The 21,582-nt window shown below is 40.2% G+C and overlaps 1 protein-coding gene across 6 annotated transcripts in view; it reads right to left on the bottom strand.

Moving 5' to 3' along the window:
* The window catches only part of TNIK (TRAF2 and NCK interacting kinase), a 364,845-nt gene that overhangs the window by 149,199 nt on the left and 194,064 nt on the right, over window positions 1–21,582 (bottom strand). For all 6 annotated transcript variants that reach the window (XM_081072831.1, XM_081072832.1, XM_081072833.1 and 3 more), the window contains exon 3: window positions 1,627–1,683. In XM_081072831.1, coding sequence (XP_080928957.1) covers window positions 1,627–1,683 — 57 coding nt within the window. The remainder of the gene's footprint in view (window positions 1–1,626; window positions 1,684–21,582) is intronic.

The raw sequence follows: 21,582 nt of genomic DNA, 5'->3' as shown, positions 1-21,582 counted from the left end.
ATGAAAGACTACATTTCCCAGCTTCCCTGCAGTTAGCAGAAGTAAGTAGAATTGTTGTATATAAGTAGAAAAGATTTCAATGGAAGGGGTTCTCTTCTGCACCCTTCAGCTATCATTCTCCCCTTCCTGTCCCCCTTTTTTGCCTGCCAAAGAATGTGATCAATGGAAAGCTGACAACCATCTTGAACCATGGAAGTGACCTTAAGTGTGGAAGTCATGCATTAGAATGATGGAGCAGAAAAGCATCCTTCCACTCCACTGCACTGCTGCCATACATCCCTGTGCTTTTAACTCTAGACTCCTTTAATGTGGGAGAGCAAGACACGTCCATCATATGTAAACCTCTGTCGTTCTGAGTTTCCTGTTTCAAGTGGCAAAATCTAAACTTAATTGATATGCTCTACATACAATTTCTTATTTAGTAAAGGCCAGATGAATTTATCAACTAATTGGGATTAAATACATGAACTGGTGTGCAACTGAATTTGAATAATGTACCTAGGACAAATAAAAGGAAGTACTACTTTATCTCAATGCTAACAAAATATAGGAACAAAATTTTTTACTGGTTAAAAAATTATGTAATTTAAAGAAGAATTCAGGTCAATAATAAATAAGGAAAAGAAGTCAGTACCACATGCGGTATAAATGAAAATTAGTGAAAGTTATATTATGGCAGATAACATACAATATACACTTACCGAATGTAACAAACTGGGCCAGAAAAGGTATAAACTGAAGTCTGATATACAGGCATACCATGGGCCTTTTTTGTTTGTGTATTGGTTCTTGATACCTTTGTGTGACTAATTCATTCTCTGTCTATTTACATAAATAATCCACGTCTCAGCCAAATGGAAGACTTTGGTCTTTTAGCTTTTATGTACAGCAGACAGACATCTTAGAAAAATCCCCAGGACTACAGAAAATTATTAACATGCTTTTGATGTCCACTGAGTCCTTTCAAGTCTGATTGTAGCTCTGTATTCTTGAAAAGGCATTAACATATTTTAAACAGACCTAGCAAAAAGGATTGAAAGCATAAGATTGTGTTTCAAATAAAGTCTATTCCTTAGATTGCTTTTGATCATCCAGGCAGAAATTTTGTTTCAGTGTTGCTCTAAGTAATATTAAGAATTTGTAGTTATTGTGATTATTTGGTCAATAATATTGTGAGGAGGAAAACAGTCACGGTAAATATCTACTAGGACTTTAGAGCTACCCCAACTCTTGTCCATTCCATTATGAGGTAGACCTTTGGGGAAAATGTTAAAACCCACCTTCTCTGCGTAATCTCAGTATTACTCTTTTAATACCTTCAAATCCTTGTTCTGTCTTCAAATGCAAATATCCTTTATTGTGTTTATGGAAATTAGCGGCACACGTTATTTATTCTTCACTCTAACTACATAAGGCAGTGTGTAGGTAACTAATTTAATTAGAGTGATTTACCCATGGTCTTCTCGGTCAGCTATTGAATACTCTTACTTCTTTATGTTAAGCACAAATCAGGAAAGATCTTAGATGCTTAAAAAGATTATATTTCTGAAAAACAATATTTTTCTATCACTAACTTGTCTATTACAAATATATGGCTATTGAGACATCAAGATAAAGATACATTACCCCTGTGACATCCATAACCTTAATGGCTGCAAGCTGGCCCGTTTTGACATGTCGACCCTGTGTAGAAAAAAATAAAATAAGACTTTAGTTCTGATAAGCAATATTTGCATTCAGTTCCAACTGTGAAGAACAATATTACCTAGATTAATGTTACAGACTATCAATGGGGACGACAGACAGACAGATACACACAAACACACACACACACACACACACACACACACACAAAACTTAACTTCTTTGAAGATCAGTTTCTATTTAATGATTATTTTGTAAAATATCTCCATCACTCTGTCTTTTAGGATTGTTTTCAGAGTGGTTGTCAAGTTAAATAAAAAAAAGATAATGTTGAATAATTTGGTTTTACGTCTTCTCCAAGGTGGATTTATATGGAAGGGGAGCTAGAGCTGGGTGGAGGAGACATAGTATCTCCTCTATCAGAAAAGACCCACTACGCAAAGGAACTTTCTTTTCCTTGATGATTAAAATAGCGTGTATTGTAACAGTCTCAACTGGATATGATTCTGCTATTATTCATTTGGGACTGTTAATTCATCTTAACCTTAAAAGGGGGCTTAAAATAAAACAGATAACAAGCAATCCAAACTCATGATCAAAGTGACAGTGTTGAGCATAAACAGAGACCAAAGTGGGCATCTTCGGTCTCTGGAACCACAGTGAAGCATCAACCACACAGAATGGGAAGAGACTAGGGGTCATGAGGGGGCAATCCCAGAAGATCTGCCTTCACTTTGCTTGCTCCTTGAGAAACTTAAATTCTACGTCTGATTCTCAGACAGCAGCCAAGATGGTCAACAACCATTACTTCTAAATGCATTTTGTATATGGCTTTGAAAATACATTTTACCTACTACTGCTGTCAGGCAGTGTATTATTGCTTCCCAAACCAGCTGGATTAGAATTCCAGCTGCATGACCTTAGGCAAGTCCCTTTACCTTCTAGGTATCAGTTTCCTCATCTGAAAAATGGAAAGAATAATAGTACCTAACTCATAGTAGTATTGCAGAGGGGATTAAATGAAACAATGCATATAAAGTGCTTGACCATGTCTGGCACAGATAACTGTCAACAGATGCTGGCAATAATTATTTACGGCCCTGTCTTGTGATTCATTTTATATGTTGTCTTCCTTTCTAGGTTATAGATTCATGAAGGCAAAGATCATCTCCTCACTGTATTTCCAGTGTTTGGAATACTGGGCCTGCCTATACCATAGATGCTATGGCATGTTTATGAGTAAACAACAACAGGAAATGGAAGTGTGTATACTTGTAGTGGGAAGAGGTGATAGGATTAGTTCTGACCGCCCTTTTCCTTCTCATGTATCTCAAGCTTTTTGCGTCTATTCACTCTGATTCTGATAGTGCTTCCTTTCGACCTCCATTCTGCACCCTCTGTTTCCTCCCCACTCTGGAAAGAGCACGGACAAGGAGACTTTAAATTGGTAATCCAATACAGTCACAGGCACAGTCGCCATACTTATTTCAACTTTCAAGAAATTGAGGGAGGGGGCTGAAGTGTTACTGTATGAAGAGCCCTGGCCCAAAATCCAGAGGCCTGGTTCTCGTCCAGGTTCTGGTCTTGTCTGAGACCTGACCCCCTTTGTATCATACGACCTGAATTGGCTCCCACCTGCTCTTACTCTGGGGTCCTTGAGATTAAACTGTTTGTGGTTTCTAAATGTAGTATTGTTTCTTGCCTTTCTGATGGTGTGTTTTCTTGGCCTGGAATGCCCTTCACCTCCTGACTACCCAGCAAACTTACTCACTCTTTCTAGATTCAACTCAAGTATCAGCAGGGTCATCTGTGACAAGTCAGATAATCCATCCGGGCCCAGTTTTCCCATCAGCAAAATGTGAGGAGACACGGCTCAGTGGTTGGGGGATAGGGGAGTAGGTATTGCTACCACCACCTCTTTCCATCTTATGGAGCATTTGGAAACTTAAGTTTTCACAATGACTGAGTGGGGACCAGGGGCCAGGAACACTAACTTCCCACAGGGCGGGGGCCATCTCACCCAGGGAGAAGTAGCAACAGCACCCTCTGTTGATAAACATTGAATGATGTCAGGCTTGTCCGGGTCCCAGTAAGAGTGTGTGATGCAGTAATGATAGTCGTAGCAAAGCAATCAAGAACCTCGCTTTGGGAATATAAAGTCATTACAACGAGGGCCATAAATCATACCCTAAACAATGGCTGTTTCTCTACCAAAGCACTGAAGGAGGGTAGGGGAACTGTGGATAAACACAGAGAGTCTGGTTGATATCATACACCATTCCCCTTGAGGTTCATTTAACGAGGCCAGACGGCCTGATACAAGGCAATGCCTGCATATGGCTCGCAGGGCCCTCTAAGACCTGACGCCCTTTCCATCATACCGCCTGGGTTGGGTCCCACCGGCTCTTACTCTGGGGTCCTTAAGACTAAACTCTTTGTGTTTTCTAAATGTACTGTATTGTTTCTTGCCTTTCGGATGGTGTGTTTTCTTGGCCTGGAATGCCCCTCACCTCCTGACTACCCAGCAAACTTACTCACTCTTTCTAGATTCAACTCAAGTATCACCTTCTTTGAAACCTCACCATCAATCACTCTTCACCTCTGTGCACTTATGTCCATGTTTCCATTATTTCACTGTGCCCAAAGGACCAGTGGTTCACCCCACGCCCTCTGTTTTTCTTTCTCTCTCTCCCTTCCTTCTTCTCTGGCTTCATTTGCAGCAGAACCTTCCCCCCAAAAAAATCTTAAATGGAATCCTCCTGGTTCAACCAGGAGCTTGGTCAGCTCTGCCTCCCAACTGTCTCTCTTCCCTTGTGGGAGTCCCTGAGGACCTCTGCCAACTCAGTTTCAGAAATGTTGTACTTGATTTTTAACTCCTTAAGAAACAAGGTATCTTCTCTGAGTAATTTGTTTCAAGGACACGTCAACACCGAATTCTTTATCAGGAGTTTGACAGCTGAGCAGATGAGTCCAGCGGTCCTGGCCCAAGGCCAGGGAGCAGACAGGAGACAAGCAATGCACTTAACATTTCAAACACAAGGCAGTGGGCAGTTCTTGGTGTGACATGAAGAAATTAAGTATCTGCTACGTTTTGCATGTAAGGGTACATGGTTGTTTTTGTGTTAAGAACTGCTAGAATGCCATGGAAGGAAAGCCTGGAAAGGAAAATAACCTACTTCTCCTCCATTTCAAATTTCACTTCCAATCTGAACCAGCAATTCTCAATGGGTCTGACAGATGACTGCATAAGACACCTCGGGGGTGGCAGTTGTGGCTTAAATGAGATCTTGGAGATGGAACAATGAGCAGCCTCAGCTCGGTCTCAGGCAAATGCATCCCAGAGCTCTGGAATAGGAAGGCTGCTGAGCTGTCAACCTTTGATGGGGTAGGGCCACAAAGGGGGCTCATCAGCTTGATGTTTAACTCACTGGATACTTTTTACATCTCTGGCGAATGTCAAACCCAATTAGGATCCTGACTGAGGCAGACTTTGAAGGAATGGCCAGGAGTCAGCTGACCTAGAGACCAGTAGAAGCCTGAGGCATAGTCATTGTGAAGGCAGTGTTTAAAGAAGCAACTTCATAAAATCACAAATAAACTGAGTAGGAAGAGCCCCTCAGCCGCTTAATCCAATACCCTTCTGTTAGAGATGACGACAAATCTCACGACTAATAAGGACCTAAACCCAGGACCCTCTCTCCTCTGTCCCACTTCTGTCATCCAGTTCCTGGATTAGAAATTCTTATCACTAAAATGTCCAAACAATTTTTAAACAAACTTTCTTTTCATATTTTACTTAACTTGAGTTAAACATCGAACCATTCATCTCTATCTCACATAGAATTCTTTTTTAAGTTTTTTATTTGAGAGCAAGCCAACAAGGAAGCGTATTGTAATGGGAGAATTTTGAAGTGAAAATGTAATATTACTCTTAATTTTATTTCCACTTATGAGAGGAATAATAAATATAAACCTAGACTCCATCTCAGTTTGGATCGAAAATACATATTCAACCAAGGGCTAAAAATTAAATTCTGGGGTGCAGGGTGACTTTCAGGGGATATAAAATAATTAAAAAATGCTTCGCCACAAAAATTAGAAAAGAAAAATGCTGTCATATTGCAGTTGCTGAGTCATTTCTTAATTTTAAAAAATGAAGATTTTCTTCTACTGAAATAACAATAACAAAAATAACAGACTAAATCTAGAAAAACAAAACTGGAATTTCAGTAGGACCCAAAGCCTAATTAATGTCAATCATATCCTCAAGAATAAAAAAGCCCATCAACAAGAAAGGAGGAAGAAAGGGCATCAAACTAAGGAAAGCAGAAGCTGTAGGGTCACTCAAGAGCTGATGGGCATGGTCCAGCCTGGTTTGCTGACACACAAACCCAGTCTGCCCCCCTATTTCCTTTCTTCTACCTCATGTTTGAGGTAAAGAACTATACTGATTCTTGTTCCATACAGAATAACTCAACATCAAGGTGAAATTTAGATCACTCAAGGATTATAGTACTCTACTCCTTTACCTCCTCCCTAAAAATAAATGCAAGAGAAAATCAATTGTTTGGTCTGAAATAGCCATGTAAGCCTCTACCCTGTGATTGCTGTCCTTTATTTGCTAAGGAACAGCACAATGGCTTTAGAGCTGCTAGCCTGAGGCTAGCCTGGAAGAAAGAGTACTTTCATTTCTAGGTCACCGAAATACATTTGTTTCCGGCAGAGCACATAAGCAAACCAGGATTGTAGAAAATGCAGGCACTCCACCCACCATCTCCGCCCCCTCCCCCGCCCCACCCCTGCCCATTCCGTCCCCTGCCTCATCCAAGGGCTCACACACAGGTAGCATGTTTTTGGCTCTTCAAGCTTAGTTTAGATTTGATCTCAGAAGACTTCTGCAATTTCCTAATTGCAAGTGAGGGCCCTACCTTTGTGTTTCCAGAGCGTCCTATAATAAGCCCACAGTGATTTTCAAAATGTACATCACAAGAACCACAAAAATAAATCAACTCAAATAGCAAAAAATAATCACAATGTAGAACATGTAGCAAGGCAGCTGTTGTTTCATGAATCAAATGTTAACAGTTACATCTATCTACCTATTTATCCATCCATCCATCCATCCATCCATCCATCCATCCATCCATCCATCCCTGAGCTGTAGTACACCACCCAGATTCTCCCTTGAAGACTGAAGTACCTGGCAACTATCACCCAAGGCCCTTTCTGGTAACTGCCCTCAGCCAAAAGAGCACTGCCCAAGGTCATGCTCCCTCCTGCAGACAGCAGACTCCAATGACAGGAGTATAAAGGCCCAGCCCTCTTGTCGTAAAGTGGGACAGTTCTGGAGGGCCATCTCAGCTCCTGGCCAACCCACAGAATGGCTGAGGTCTTTGCGGACACTGTGTTGAAGTTAATCTCCTTTCTCTGTACAATCCTACTTTCTTCACAGGTGTAGGTCCTAAGAACACTGCCCAGTAAAATCCCTGCATATAAATCTCCATCTCAGAATCTGTTTCCAGGGGAACCCTACCTAAAAAAGTTGGTGCCAGGAATGGCCTAAAGAAACAGGCTCTCAGAGTGGTTGTCAATGAGCCCCTTATCCCTGGGGGCAGGCAGCTTACTGATTGCCCCTGGCATACTGGACCAGTGTCACTGTCAAATGTTCACGAGAGGGGAAATGGAGTAGGATACAGTGCTGGGGCATACACTGGTGAGTCCAATATTGCAGACTTTTGAGAGATCCAGAGGAAATACTAGTTTTAAAAAAATGGAATCAGATGGCTTTTGCTGAGAGCCACTAATGTGCTGAAGAAAGGCAAAGAAAAGATAAGGGTGATTCATCACCAACTGAAGGCAATGTGTGAGCATCAAAAGGGAGATGAAGTTAAATCCTGAGCTGTGTGCACTGTCTTCAAACAAGACGGAGACATCACTCCTGTGGGCTCAGAGTGCTCCCGGGGACAGGAGTTTTGAGCTTTTCAATGCATCAATGTAGATGTCTCCATTCCAAGTTTCAGAGTCTCATTGCTTCCCAGTCGGGCTTTTCTTCTATGCTGATAACTGATTCCTGGGTCTGATTCTCAGCTTTTTCTACTTTCTGCCTGTAGAAGATAAGAGTCTTTTTATATGCTACCCAATTTTTTATTTTTTATTTTTTGGTTAATGAATAACAGCAGCAGTCAAGTCTGAGAAAGTCATGTTGAGCGCCGACTTCTCAGGAATGAGGGTCTGGGTCACCCAACAAGTCTACTATAAAGACCTGCAAAGACGCTAACCACGACGAGGAATCACGTGCCGTAGAGGAGGCAGATGAGCACCAGTTGCAACCATTAGAGAATATATAATGGTGGGAGATTATCACTTTGCCTAGGAAAAGGCAGACCAGCCAAAATCCTACAGGGGTTATTTATAGAACTTATACAAAGCAAGTGGATCTAAGCATCACAAGGGATCGACTGTAGATGTGGCCCCTCTGTCCCTCCTTCAAGACTGAGGTTCTCTGAGTCTCTTCCCATTAATTTCTCTTAGCCAAAGGTAGCAGCGGGACTCAAGCTCATGCTCCCTGTCTAAGGCAATGCACCTTACCTAGAGGCACCTTACCAACAATTGGTAGATATAAGAATACAAAGGCCTGATCCCTTACATCACATGGAACAACGCTGAAGGCCATCCCAGCTCCAGAACTCCTTTTGGGGTTTTGCCTAGGGCTTTGTAACTGCATTCAAGTCCTTCCTCTGCCCAAATCTGTCTTCACTCTCTCACAGGTGTCGATACTGAGAGCACTCCCCAAAACACTCCGACAAGCAAATCTCTGTCCTCAGAATCTGTTTCCTAGGGAACTCAATCAAAGACTATCTATCTATCTATTTATCTATCTATCTATCATCTATCTATCTATCTATCTATCTATCATCTATCTATCTATCTATCTATCTATCTATCTATCCAATCTATCTATTATCTATCTATCTACCTACCTACCTACCTATCTATCTATCTATCTATCATCTATCATCTATCTATCTATACATATATTCTTGATATTAATGTAAAATAATATATTTTTTACTGGATCTGGGGTAAAAGCTCTGATCTAAAAGATGAATAGAATAAACTAAGTCAAGCATTGGGAAGCATATTCCAGATAAAAAGAACACCATGTTCAAAGGTCCTGCAGTATAGTTATTAGAGCACTCAAGTCACTGAAAGCAGGTCAGTATGGCTGGAGTAAAGAGTAAATGTTTAGTGAGTCCACGCAGGGGCTCACAGGCCACTTTGAGGTCTGTCTTTATCCTAAGACCAATGCCAGTCACTGAAGGGCTTGAAGCAAGGGTGTAGAGTCGTCAAGTTTTCATTTTGAAAAGATCACTCTGGGAGCTAGGCAGAGAATAGAGGAAACCAGAAAAGATGATGAAGAGTCACAATTATACTCCTACTACTTAGTAGTTCATTTCAGAGATGATGGCAACTGGAGTAGGATGGAAGTTACAGAGAAGGTGAGAAGAGTCCAAAGGAGATATTCAGGAGGTCAAATCACCAAGGTTTGCGAATGAATCAGCACGCTTCCTACAGCGCGTGACACAGCAAGAACTCTGTGTGTATGTGCTAGATAATGGATTGAATGAAGTAGTGAGATTTGAGGGTTGTATTGGGGTTATTGATCAATACCATTCATATGTGCGCATCTGTTTCTCCCATTCCCCTCAGCCGACCACATTTCTATCCAGCCACAAAGTGTACAGCAGCAGATGGGGTGGGGTTATGAGCAGAAATTATAATCATTTCACCCAAAATAAGTTGGAAGATGAATTAACTAGATGAAGTTCCTTTAAACTCTATAGAGAGGCTAATTCATCTCTCCATAGATCAGAGAGACAAAACTAGAAATTGGTTTTAGTTTCCCCTCTGAACTATAATGATGCGAATGAAGGTGAACTTTGGTTTCACACTCATGGTTAAGATTAAAGCATAGTTACGGTACCTATTTGAACATCTTCAGGAAGGCTACCATTTTTTGATAGAATTTATCTTGACGCAAAGAGGTAGCCAGAGCAACTTTATGAAAGGCTCCAAAAATCCTTATGATCATGGAACACGTACATTCACAGAATATATTTGGCAGTGTGTCTATTCCAGGTTACATGAGGCCTCTATTTTTCCTTGGCTCACATGTGCCGTTCAGCAGTAGCTTAAAAAATCTTCCTCTCCATGGAGGCAGATTTATGGCCCGGGCATCACTGCACCCAGACTGTGGCAAAGATAAAGTAAGGTACCCATACAGGACAATTCCCACGCATCAGTTCTCCATCTCAGCACCATTCACTGTGAATTCCTCTGCTTGGCACCTCTGAGAGCAGAAAATGGATTGTTTTCAAGATCGTTCAGGGCTGGCCCAACTGAGAATTAAAGCTTGCTCGCAGACACAGGGTGGGGAAGAAAAGACTGCATCTCATCTTTCTTTGTTAGAAACGAGGATTCTCCGACTTCATGGCTGCCAGTTTGGCTCCATTTGTAAATGAAAATGGATGATTACAGGAAAAAAAAATTAAATAGTCACAATTTTTAGCAGACAATAGTTAATGTATGCAGATTCCATGGCAGTGAGCCTGATGCCTGTACCCAGGAAAGGCATGCACAGCTGAAGTGACAGCAGTGACAAGGCAGACAGACTGTGGGGTGACAAGAACTCAAAAAAGTAGCAGAACTAGTCTCTTGGCCATGGCTGTAAGCCAAGAACACATTTCCCAGTAACCTCCTCTCTCAATCCAAAAAACTGAGCACAAAACTAAAGATCTTACTAGCGCTCCTCTAATTTATTCCACAGAATTACCACAATCGTTTATGGCTTTTGTACATTAATTTCTAGGAGAACTACATTCCCTAGATATGGGGGTTCAAAGGAAAGGGATAGCGTACAAGTGTGCCTGCCTCCCCACCCAGCACAACAACCTTCCCTGTCCTGAGTCCGGGGGGCACCTGGGGATTTAGATGGCATTTAAAATGCCAGCCCTGGTTCCTGGACACTAGTCCAGGATGAAGTTTATACCCACCTTTAGTCAAAACATTAAAATAAAAGACCCTGAGGTGAATTTTTTCAGAAAGCCAGAGATAGTCAATTTAAGCAGGCTTACATTTTTTTTTGGCGTTACAATGTCCTTAATGAAATGATCTTCACTTTTAAAAGTAAAAGTAAACAACCCTATGCTGCTTCCCAATGGTTGTTTTTGTTTTCTACAGGGCTGGTGGGTTGAGATTTTCAAACTCCAGGCACGAGTGTTTTAGAATACATGGGTGTAGCATAGCAAAGAAGTCAGGAGATACAAAGATGCACAGATCTTGATGCAGTCCATAAAAAAATTAAATGTAGCAGTGTGTGCTCTTAATAGCTTACAGTAGTCTTTGTGAGATATATTAGAAACAACTTACCTCTTCTCTGAGTTTCCTTAGTTTGGACCTTCAGTCCAGCAGGCACCTGACTTCCGCACACTAGAACTAAAAATTCCTCAAAGGCAGGGGACCTTTGTCAGGGTAATTCTCTGACACTGCATAGGACAGCATCTTGCAAAACAGGTGCTAAATCATGCTGGGAAAGATGAGGCTTCTAGGCCTCGTGGACCTTGTAAACAGCCTCCAATCCCATCGATCAGAGAGACCCCAGGGATCCCTTACGTGCTTAACCTGGGAAGAGCCTGATAGAATCCCGGGAAGTGCCTTCTAAGTGGCAGAAGGCTTTTTTCTTAAGAAAAAAGAAACTGTAAGAATGTCTCCTGGAATCACAACTGGAGAAAGAAGCCACATGGTCTGATGTGAGTGTTTTGCTCAAGAAGGTTTTGTTTTTGTTTTCTTTTTCAAGTGTTAACTAACACTGGACCATAGGAGTGAGCCCTGGAGGCTTGAGCAGACATTAGTATTCTGTGTTTCATAACCTCACAGTTTACCTGAGGAAAGGCTCAGGGACAGAAAGATATGACAAGGGAAAAGCAAGGTCCTGCTATAGAGACCCTCCGTCTCGGCTTCCCCTTTTCCTGTGAGAATACTAACTTGAGGCAGGGCAGATACAACTGTTCTTCGGGAAGGGCAGCTCATTTTTCTAGATTTCAAATCAATAACTCCCTCTCTAAGTCCTATTTTATGAGGCAACTCTGCCTTCCCCTCACAACCTCCGGCAGACCCTTTGCTCATCCCATCCCACCTCCCAGCTGCAGATTAAAAAGATATATTTATTATGTCTTCTTTCCAGGTCTCCCATAGGTTTGTCAATTGCAGCCCGACACAGGCCCCTTTGGTCAGAGATTTACAACCACGTGGTCTGGAGTGGGCGGGTCTGGCTTTGCACCAGGAGGAATCGTAGGCACAGGGGCAGAAATAAATAATAATAATGAAAAGACAGTGCTGCATTTCATTTCACTTAATTTATGGCTTCAATAGGAAGCCAGTCCACCCACGGCGCTGCCTGGGTCACTTAATAACAGGACGTCTGTGGCAGCAGTGAGAGCAGGTCTTGAAGCTTGAAGCTGTGCTGGTAAAGAAAGGAGCACATCGGTGCTGTGAGAAAAACAAAGGGAAAGGACCACAGTGTTCCCAGCTATCATTCTTGGGGCGTCAGGAACACACATAGGGACTCATTTGACTCTTCATTAGGGCTGTTGATGAATAAACCCTCTCCCACAGTGTCCTCAAACCCCCAGAAGTTTTAATTAAAACAAAAGAAATGTCAGCAAGAAAAGCACTAGAATATAATTAGGACCCACCAAATCTAAAGTAATTCGGGGGGGAAAAGACTAGTAATGAAAGGGAAGCTTTCACATGCTTGAATCCCTGCTCTGTTGCTGACACAAAAATCAATTTCAATAGGCTTTAGTTGTATCTAAGCAGGAACATAGGTGACAGATGAAATTTAGTGAGCAATTTACTGGAGTCATAATGATTCCCACGAAAAAAAGGCTACAATGAGCATTGCAGAGAAATGCCTCTTCTGAAGGAATACTGTAATGATGTGTGTGTATACATACACAGCTATACCTACAAATATAGATACAGATGTAAATGCAGATTTTGGGGGATGGAATTTTTTAGCAGTTGTGTATGTTTTACCTTTTAAAAACTCTCTACCTCACACCCTTTACGGAGCAATTTTGGCCCCGCCTCCAGGAGACATTTGGGGATGTCTGGCGATATTTGTTGACTATTGTAACTGCTGCTACTATTATCTAGTGGGTAGAGGCCAGAGATACTACTAAACTTGCTATAATGCACAGGACAACCCCCTCCCCCAACCTGGAATTATTGGACCCCAAATGTCAATGCAACCAAGATTGCCAAACCCTGCTTTAAAAGAGTTTGATATTTAATCGGTGCTCAATGAATGTTGGATTCTTTTTTTTTTTTTTTTTTTTTTAAATGTTGGATTCTATTAAAGGTCATATCCCCCAAAGCACTAAGGTTACAAAGATCAAAAGATAAGGCCTGGCCTTCAGGGATTTCCCACGAGGGGAGAGAGTGGGAGGAGATGGAAGCGGCATTGTTCTTTCTCTGCTTAGCAGCCTTTACAAATGAGGGTCATATTTCTCAAATTCCAACACCTATGGCCTTTTAGAGCATAACTAGTACCAACATCCCATGAGACCACTTTCCATCTGACTTTTGTTGTGTAATGGCCAACTCCAAAATCTTGACTATCTCCCAATTAAGCAGGATTCCTAAATTAAAAAAACAACAACAAAAAACAAACCAATGAGGTAGTATTGGGGTTAAATATAATTTGGTTTATGATAGTTGACACAAAGTTATCATTTTTGCTAATTACATTAATTTTGGAAAGATGTCCTATTTTCATTTCTCAAAACTCTTTGGGTCTTCTCCGTTAACTCTTCATAGTGTGTATGTGATGTGTTCTTTCCCTCTACTCAAGTGTTCAGTTGTTCTGTTTTTAACTATTGGTAGCTGGATTCAGGAATGCATTACATGATTTTGTTTCATTAAAATGCAAATCATGATAAAGCTTTACGCTTAAAATATAAAGGTCAATTATATAAGAATAAAGGTGTTCACTTTATCCAACAAGTTCTTCAAATGAAGAGATATGGGAATCTTTCCACTGCTGTAAGTGATCTGTTTCCAAGAAATAAGGAAAGCAGAATGCATTTTTTTTTTAAGAAAAAATAAGATGAGCAACATTGTATTTTTAACAACCATTCACCACCTTTCAGGTCTCTGAGAATTAAAGAACTCAAGCTTCTTGAAGGTGGCTGAGAATAGCACCCAGTATGGCTCCTCCATGGTGTCTGAGAGAGATGATAACGGCACAGTGCTATTCCAGCTGCCATGGTGGAAGACCCAGATCACTGCACAGGCTGAGACTCTCACCCCCCAACAGAAGGCATCCGTGTCAGCACAGACTGCATCAGCAAGCGTGCTTTCACGTGAAGGCCTGCAAAGCCTTCTTTGGGTAGGAGGGCAAGAGGACAAAAAGAACACCCAAAAACTGGAAGCCATTTTACAAATGCAGGACAGCTCTCGCATATTCATAACCTTTCAAAGTAGTGGCCAGCATGGACCACAGCAATTTGTCAGCAAACACATAATCCCTGGGAAGCTAGCAGCTGGGAGGAAGTACTCCTAGAGCCTCTCAGAAACCTATACTCTCCCTCCGACAATAATGAGGAGAACACGTTATGTCTAAAATCTTGGAGGAGGGGAGGTGGGAAAAATATGATGACGCCCTGAGAAAAAAACGAGAGCTCTTTTAGGTAAATATGACATACCCGGAGTTCTGGGTAGGCCAGACCAGGCGTGTAGCTGACTCGTTAGCAAATGCATTGATTTGCAGCTAAATTTAGCTGCAATCCAACTGTGACCTATCAGGTAGCTCTCTCTCAAGGAGGGCGAAGTTTCCCTGACTCCAGTGAAATTCTTCCCTCCCACCTCATTTTCCTGCTTCCAGCTTAGACTGATGGATGAGGGATTGCGAGAAGGGCAACGAAAGCATCTTGCTGACTATTCTGACAATCTTCTCTTCTCAAGCAGGGATTTCCCCTAATTTAGGAGACAATCACCCATCTGAACTGGAGCTTCACAGGCCCTTTAGGGGGACGCGGAAATTCAGGGGAAAGGCTTTGGGGGAGGCATGGGGTACCTTTGTGTGACTTCCTGGGTCTAGAGTTACTTTTGGTCTACGGTGTCCTTATTTTAAAACAGGTATAAAATAAAAAGGATTAAACACACACACTCACACGCACAGTAACTTGACTGGGTAAATAATGATGATATTGCAGTAATTTTAGTGTTACTATGAGGTTCTATGTCTGTCCTTAACTCCTGGGACCCCCAAAACCACCGGCCCCATTATTCGCCACACTCCAGGTATTGTGCTTTCCTTCCTCTCCTCCAACACGCGTTTCCACTGTTCTTCCTTCTATTCTACTAGCTCACGTCTTCCAGATCTTGACTCAGAAGTCACCTTCTCCGGGAGTCCCTTCCTGGACAACCTATCTAAAATCTCAACTCTGCCCTAACTCTCACTGTCCTCCTTCCGTGCTTTCATCTAATAAAGTATACAATTGATTAATTTATCGCGTATACTGGACATCTCTCTCTCCAAAATGGAGGGGTCTCGAGGGCAGACACTTCCCTTCGTCTTGTTTACCCCTCTGTCTTCAGCAGCAGAGCAGTGCCTGCGCTCAATCAACATGTGCTGAAAGAATGAATTCTGAATCTCTTTGTGGAATCACATTTTCAAATCCTTCTGTCTCTTTCGTAAGTATCATAGCATCTCTTCTTTAAAGGCATAACAACTCTGACAGAACAAGCACTGTCATCAAATAAGGAAATTGGGGCTCAGAGAAGCCACTTTTTTGCAGGTCACATTTTCCCTTCAGATCAGCCTTGCATATAAATAAGCAAGCAAGAATGTATCACCTCCCTCTTTTTTTATTTTATTTAAAATTCTCCCTAAAGCTTAAAGGGTAAATAACAGTTATAAATTTATATGCCTGATAACCAGAGTATATTTTATCTAGGAAGATTTATTTGTGTAACTATATATAATGGTTTTATTTAGATATTAGCAACATGGTTTGGCAAATTATATAATACAGAGTACTGAAAAGCTGCTGCTAGTAGCAGTCAATAGATCAACCTTTCAGGTAACCAATAAGGATGAGGCTGTGCTTTCTGAACCAATGAGAACATTGACAACCTTTCCTTGACACAAATGTGGAAAGATGGAGCTAGCAACTTCACCTAAACCTTTCAGACCTCAATCAGCTAAGGTCGCCTACACAAAAGAATGAAGAATTGCCTTTCATTCCTCCTCTTCTTCATTTCCAGCTGTAGAACAGCTATCGGTATATGGCCAAAGACTCAAATATCAAGTCTAATTTAAGCCTAGTTACCAGGACCTGATTTGTATTACCTTGAGCCTTAGTTATTTGCCTACCATCCAGAAGATCAGTATCAATGTGCACTTCTTTGGCATTTAGCCCAGCACTCTTGTGTTTGCAACATTAATGCTTTAGGTTTCTCTCTTCAGAAGGGATGGTAAAAAAAAAAAAAAAAAAAAAAAAAAATCAAAATGGTGCTCATTTAAGCAAATAACATAACTTAGAATCTTTCCTTATTTAAATATACCTTATGATATCTCAGGAACTCAACCAGAAACCTGTCTTAGATTTAACAAACCATTAAACGATTGTAATTTAATGTCAATAATAATAAGACAATGTATTAATTTACTAATCATTGATGGACATTCAACAGTTTATAGATCTGACTATTGAAAAATACATCAAAATTGTACACATTATGCTTAAAAAGCTTAGATCACACTTTTTCAAACATTCTCTATTTCTGTTTTTACATTTTAAAATATTGTTTGAAAGCTTTTGAGAAGAATACATTTTAGAAAACAAATTTTGAAGTCATGAAAAATCTTTGGAAGACAGTAAATGCAGTGAAACTGAAGGAGTAATATATATATATATATATATATATATATATATATATATATATGCACACACACATATTCTATTCAAAATCTGATCTGTTTTCAATTTTTCAATAAAGCTCTAGGCAAATCTCTTTAACTTCTCATATGTTTTATAAATAAGGGAAATAGAAATACTTGTTATGCCTGTTTTCCCTTACCAGACAAAAATACAAACAGGAGCAAACAGATGAGTGACTTTTTATGACTCACCTTATTGAGTCTACATTTCATTTGTCTGGCTCATGATCACTTCCAATGGAGCTGTCTAACCTTGACAACTTCTGTTCAGAGGCTCACAATATATCATAAGTACAATCAGAACAATATTCCACTATTAAGCAAAATGATAGTCAGTAAAAGCTTTCCCAAAAGGCATCATTACTGTTAATTGAAATAGATTTCAGTGCACGTTGGAATGTAGTCAAGTTTTTACAAAGTAAGGTCGTATGAAGAAAATCTACTAATTTCACATAAAATGAACACAGTAATTATAATAAGCTAAAACACCCTCTTATCTATTCACAAGCCACATTGTCACACAACTTCAAGAAACATCGTTCTTTGCTATATGAACGGCACACACTCTTTTGCATATTCTTTGTTACAGGAATGGGGCTTCCTGGAGTTGAACAACATGGCAGCCCTGTGGATTAAAATTTAAATTCATAGACTACTTACTAAGCATCTATTACGTATAAAACACTGCGCCCATCTCTGTGGGGTCTGAATTATAATCACAATTATTCAAATTATTGAAATGTTTTGCACTACTCGCAAATTTCATTTTAATCGATTTTATTCCTAAAAGATTTATAAAAATGTAAGTTTTTCCCTCTCTTTGTTTCATTGTTAGAGAGTTCTTTAAAATTAATCATGACTAACATCCTGTCATGGCATCAAGTTATTTTGGGGAGGACACCATTAAAAAGAAAATCTCTCATATACGTTGTCCTTATGAACCACAATAATTACCTTAAAGAAAAACAGCAAGAAAAAAATCTATTTTGTTTCATTGAGAGAGAACCCTTTTTATTAGATCCATAATATTCTTCCTTAATTTACTTTGCAAGGTCCTTCAAGAACAATCATGATGCAGACAAAAACTGAAGAGGATTGGGATTTTTAGAAAGGCTGTTTTTTTTAAAGTGATGATACAATTTTAACTTCGTGCTTAGTGCTATATGATTCTCAGCAAAGATCCTCTTTTACTCAAATGATCAACATTCTAAATACATTCTCAAATATAGTCACTTATCCTGGGGGGGAGGGGTTAGGGAAGGGAGATTTTTCTCAAAGAGTTTAATAAATGATAGCCAAAAAGGGACTTCCTGTACTCCAATTTATATTTGCCAGTACAAAATCACTCTGTAGCCTGGCCACATACTATTTCTACTACAGCTTTAGGTGAACAAACTTTTAAGAAAAATTTTACATGTTTCAATTTGAAATTTAATCTGCTGGCCTCTGCCTTACTCTGTTTGTGTACAGAAGGCATATGGAAATGAACATTATCATTGTATTTTATTAATCAACATTCCCATATTTAATATACTTCACTTACTAGAAAAATTAATTCAACTGCAATAGGATAACAACTTACTGGTTCTCTCCATATATATCAGAGGAGCTTGTCTAGATTTCAAGACACCTGAAATTACTATGAGATTACGAAAAAGGAGGAAGGAAGCTACTTAGAAAAATTTGTATAAGCTTCCTAACTATTTGTATTTAAATACACCAATAATTATGTATGTACAATTTTTTAATGGATTGCCAATATTCTCAGGTACTCTTGGGGACTACAACAGTAAAGCAAATGATTAGGAAAAGAAAGGAAGTTGAAATAAAAGAACACAGTAGTTCAGATCTGTTGAACTTCTACCTCCATTATATACCAAAGAGCCAGCCATGTAGGGATTTGGGGCCTATAAAACAAAGACTTTTCCTCTTCAACACTGCACTTAGGCCAAGATGTAATTAATACAAACTCCACAATGTAAATCAATGTTAGAGAAGTTAGCAGATCCTGGGAGGGTGACCTGAATAATTTGGCAAGCAAAAATTATTAAGAAAACGTGTCAACACATTTATGATACCATAGCCTAAAGAACAGGTGGGGGGAAAAATGACAGATATTAAAGACATGAATGTCGCTAAAATAGTTGATCACCTTTTTATATTAAAAATAAAAGGAACGTTAGATTTATAATTTAAATCTCTATAATTTTCTTACAGACATATGAAGGGAATTATAAGGGTCAGAGTTACCTAGGGAGGTTGGGACATTTACCGAAGGTTGGCTCTGTCGGAAATGAGATGGAAACTGATACTTTTACAAAAATAAGATTAGATCCTCATAATTTTGGTATCATAAAGGTGTTATTATACTCCATGACGGAAGAGGGTATCATGAAGTTGTGGTGATTTTTATAATTTATACATTTATTTCTGGTAGATCATCTCATCTCATGGTAACTTTCCTTTGAATGCCTGATTCTCTACTACAAATATGAGTAAAATGGTATTTTTGCCCTCATGGAACTTACAGTCATGCTTTCTTTCATTATAATGCTTTTAACATTGTGAATATTTTAATATAAGTAAATGAACATCAAGTCCTGTTGGAAATAGTAAGAGCAAGAGAACTAGCGGTGGGAAGTAGAAAAGGAGCAGAAGTCGGTGCTTGTGTACAGCATCTTTGGAAACAAAGGAAGTAAAGGCAAGCAACACTGGACTGTGGAACTTCAGGTAGAGGCAAAGAGTGGTGTGTGAGTAAGAGAGGGAGAGAGTAGTGTGCGGGAGGGAGAGAGGGAGAATACATGTGTTTCAGAAGAGGTTAATGAAGCCAGGTCAGACTGCTCTGCCATATTCTGGATATCAGGGGCAGAGCCTACCCTGTGCTCTGGGGAAGGAAGTTGAGCAATGCATACTAAACTGCCCTCAGCTGAACTTGCTCAGATAAACAATACCTCAAAACTCTTCCCGAGTCAAAAAAAAAAAAAAAAAGGGCATATCTTTGAGACAACAGTGGAGAAACAAATGACTCAACAACTATGAGTAATAAATTAAACCCCACTGAACACTTGGGTAGAGAATCAGTCAAAGAAAATCTGTCTTTATATTCATACTTCAAAACAAGACAGATTCTAATCACCTCAGTAAAAACAGAGGGGCTGGAAATAATAAACAGTGTGTAGCAATCATAGCTGGTAAGTGAAAATTATTATTTCACTAATACCTATTTAATGCTTACTGTGTCAGGCACTGTTTTAAGCATTCGACATATATTAATGCATCATAACAAACTATGATTATCCTCATTTCACAGACAAAGAAGCTAAGGCACAAAGAGGCTAATGAATTGTCCAAAATATGCATTATTTAGGATATGCAGCCTCTTAAAAATTACTTAAAATATTGAAGATATGTAGCATTGATGGTCATTTCACTTACTGCATTTTCTTTATTGCTTCATTTTAGTAAATAAAAAATATTCCTCAAGGTTTTCAGGAATTCACTTGCAACCTTACTCTGTCTAGCACCAATTTCTCTCTCAAGATCTTGGGTTTACAGAAAGTCTCAGCTTAAGAAACTGATATTATGATGGACAGATGGCCCAACATTACACAGAAAAGGAGCTAGAGTAACCAACTCAAACTGGATTAGGCAGGAATGGAAGCAAAGGTTAAGACTTTAATTCAGTCCTATATGATCCAAGGGACTAGGTCAGGAGGAAGAGAAAGGACATTTAAGGCACTGAGCTTGAAAGTATTGGTCAACTTATTAGGAAGGGCCAGAATCTGTACATGGCTGTGACATCACATGCGTAAGGAAAACAGCAGGAAATAAGGTTAGAAACTAGACAGGGTCCCAATTAAGAAGCACTTTCCATGTCCTGCTAAGGAGTAGGACATTAAAAGGGTTAAGCTGGGAGTTACAGGATCAGGCTGGATTCCAGAAAGGACACCCTCTTTCCATCGTCCCCACTTCACCCAGTACTATCCAGCGGTGGTACTACAGTGTAAGCATTCTCCACCAACAGGTGGAGACTACTAAACCAGTCAGAATCTGAAACAAAGTCTGTCGCAGAGAGAAGAGAGTGGATCCAAGAAATAAAGAAGTGGTAGAATGAACCAGACTTTCATATGGGGTGTTGGAGAGTTGAGGAGGAACTCTCAGAAGAAGTTGACATGTCTGCTGTGTGCATCTGGGTGGATAAGGGATACTATTCATTGAGAAAGAAGACTCGGGGCAAAGAGCACCGGAAGTGACTTCAATTTGAGACGTACAGGTTCTCAGGAGCCTGACGGATATCCAGACAGATGTGTTTACGAGGTAGCCCAGTTGAGGGGGATAACTTCAGGAGGTAGAGCTGGTCTCAGAGATAGAAGAACGCACAAAGCACACTAAGGAAAAGATACCAACCAGATGGTGGGAAAAGAGAAAGTTGTAAAGTCACTGGAAATTAAAGAAGGAGAAAATTTGAGAAAGGAGTTTGGGGTGAATTTCCAAAAGGAGGGTATGGTCAGAACCAGGTGCTATAAGAGACCAAGTGAAATAAGGACTGAACAGTCCTCATTCAGTCTGGCCATTACGAGGCCCTGGGGATAGAAGCACAGGTTATGAGGCAGAGATAGAAACCAAATTGTACAGAGGCAAGGAAAAAAAAGGGAAGATGACCAAGGAGAGACAAAAGAAGTAGAAAAAAGTTGGCTCGGTCTCAAATGAGATGGAAACCAATACTGAGATCTCATTAAAATGTCTGTGTGCTGAGAGGAAAGAGGCAATACAGGGGAAAAGGTGGGAGACACCAGAAACAGAAGGAGGGACCCCATACCCACGGAGGAGGAAGAGTCTTGAGTGAAAGGCGGGAAAAGCATTACACCAAGACAGGATGGAAGAAGAATGTGGATGGGCATTGATGAGCTGGTGCGCACAGAGAGAGGCAT

Source organism: Rhinolophus hipposideros, assembly GCF_964194185.1.
Source record: "Rhinolophus hipposideros genome assembly, chromosome: 2".
Taxonomy (NCBI): Eukaryota; Metazoa; Chordata; class Mammalia; order Chiroptera; family Rhinolophidae; genus Rhinolophus; species Rhinolophus hipposideros.
Note: the sequence above shows the minus strand (reverse complement) of the source record. Positions and strands in the feature narration are given on the sequence as shown.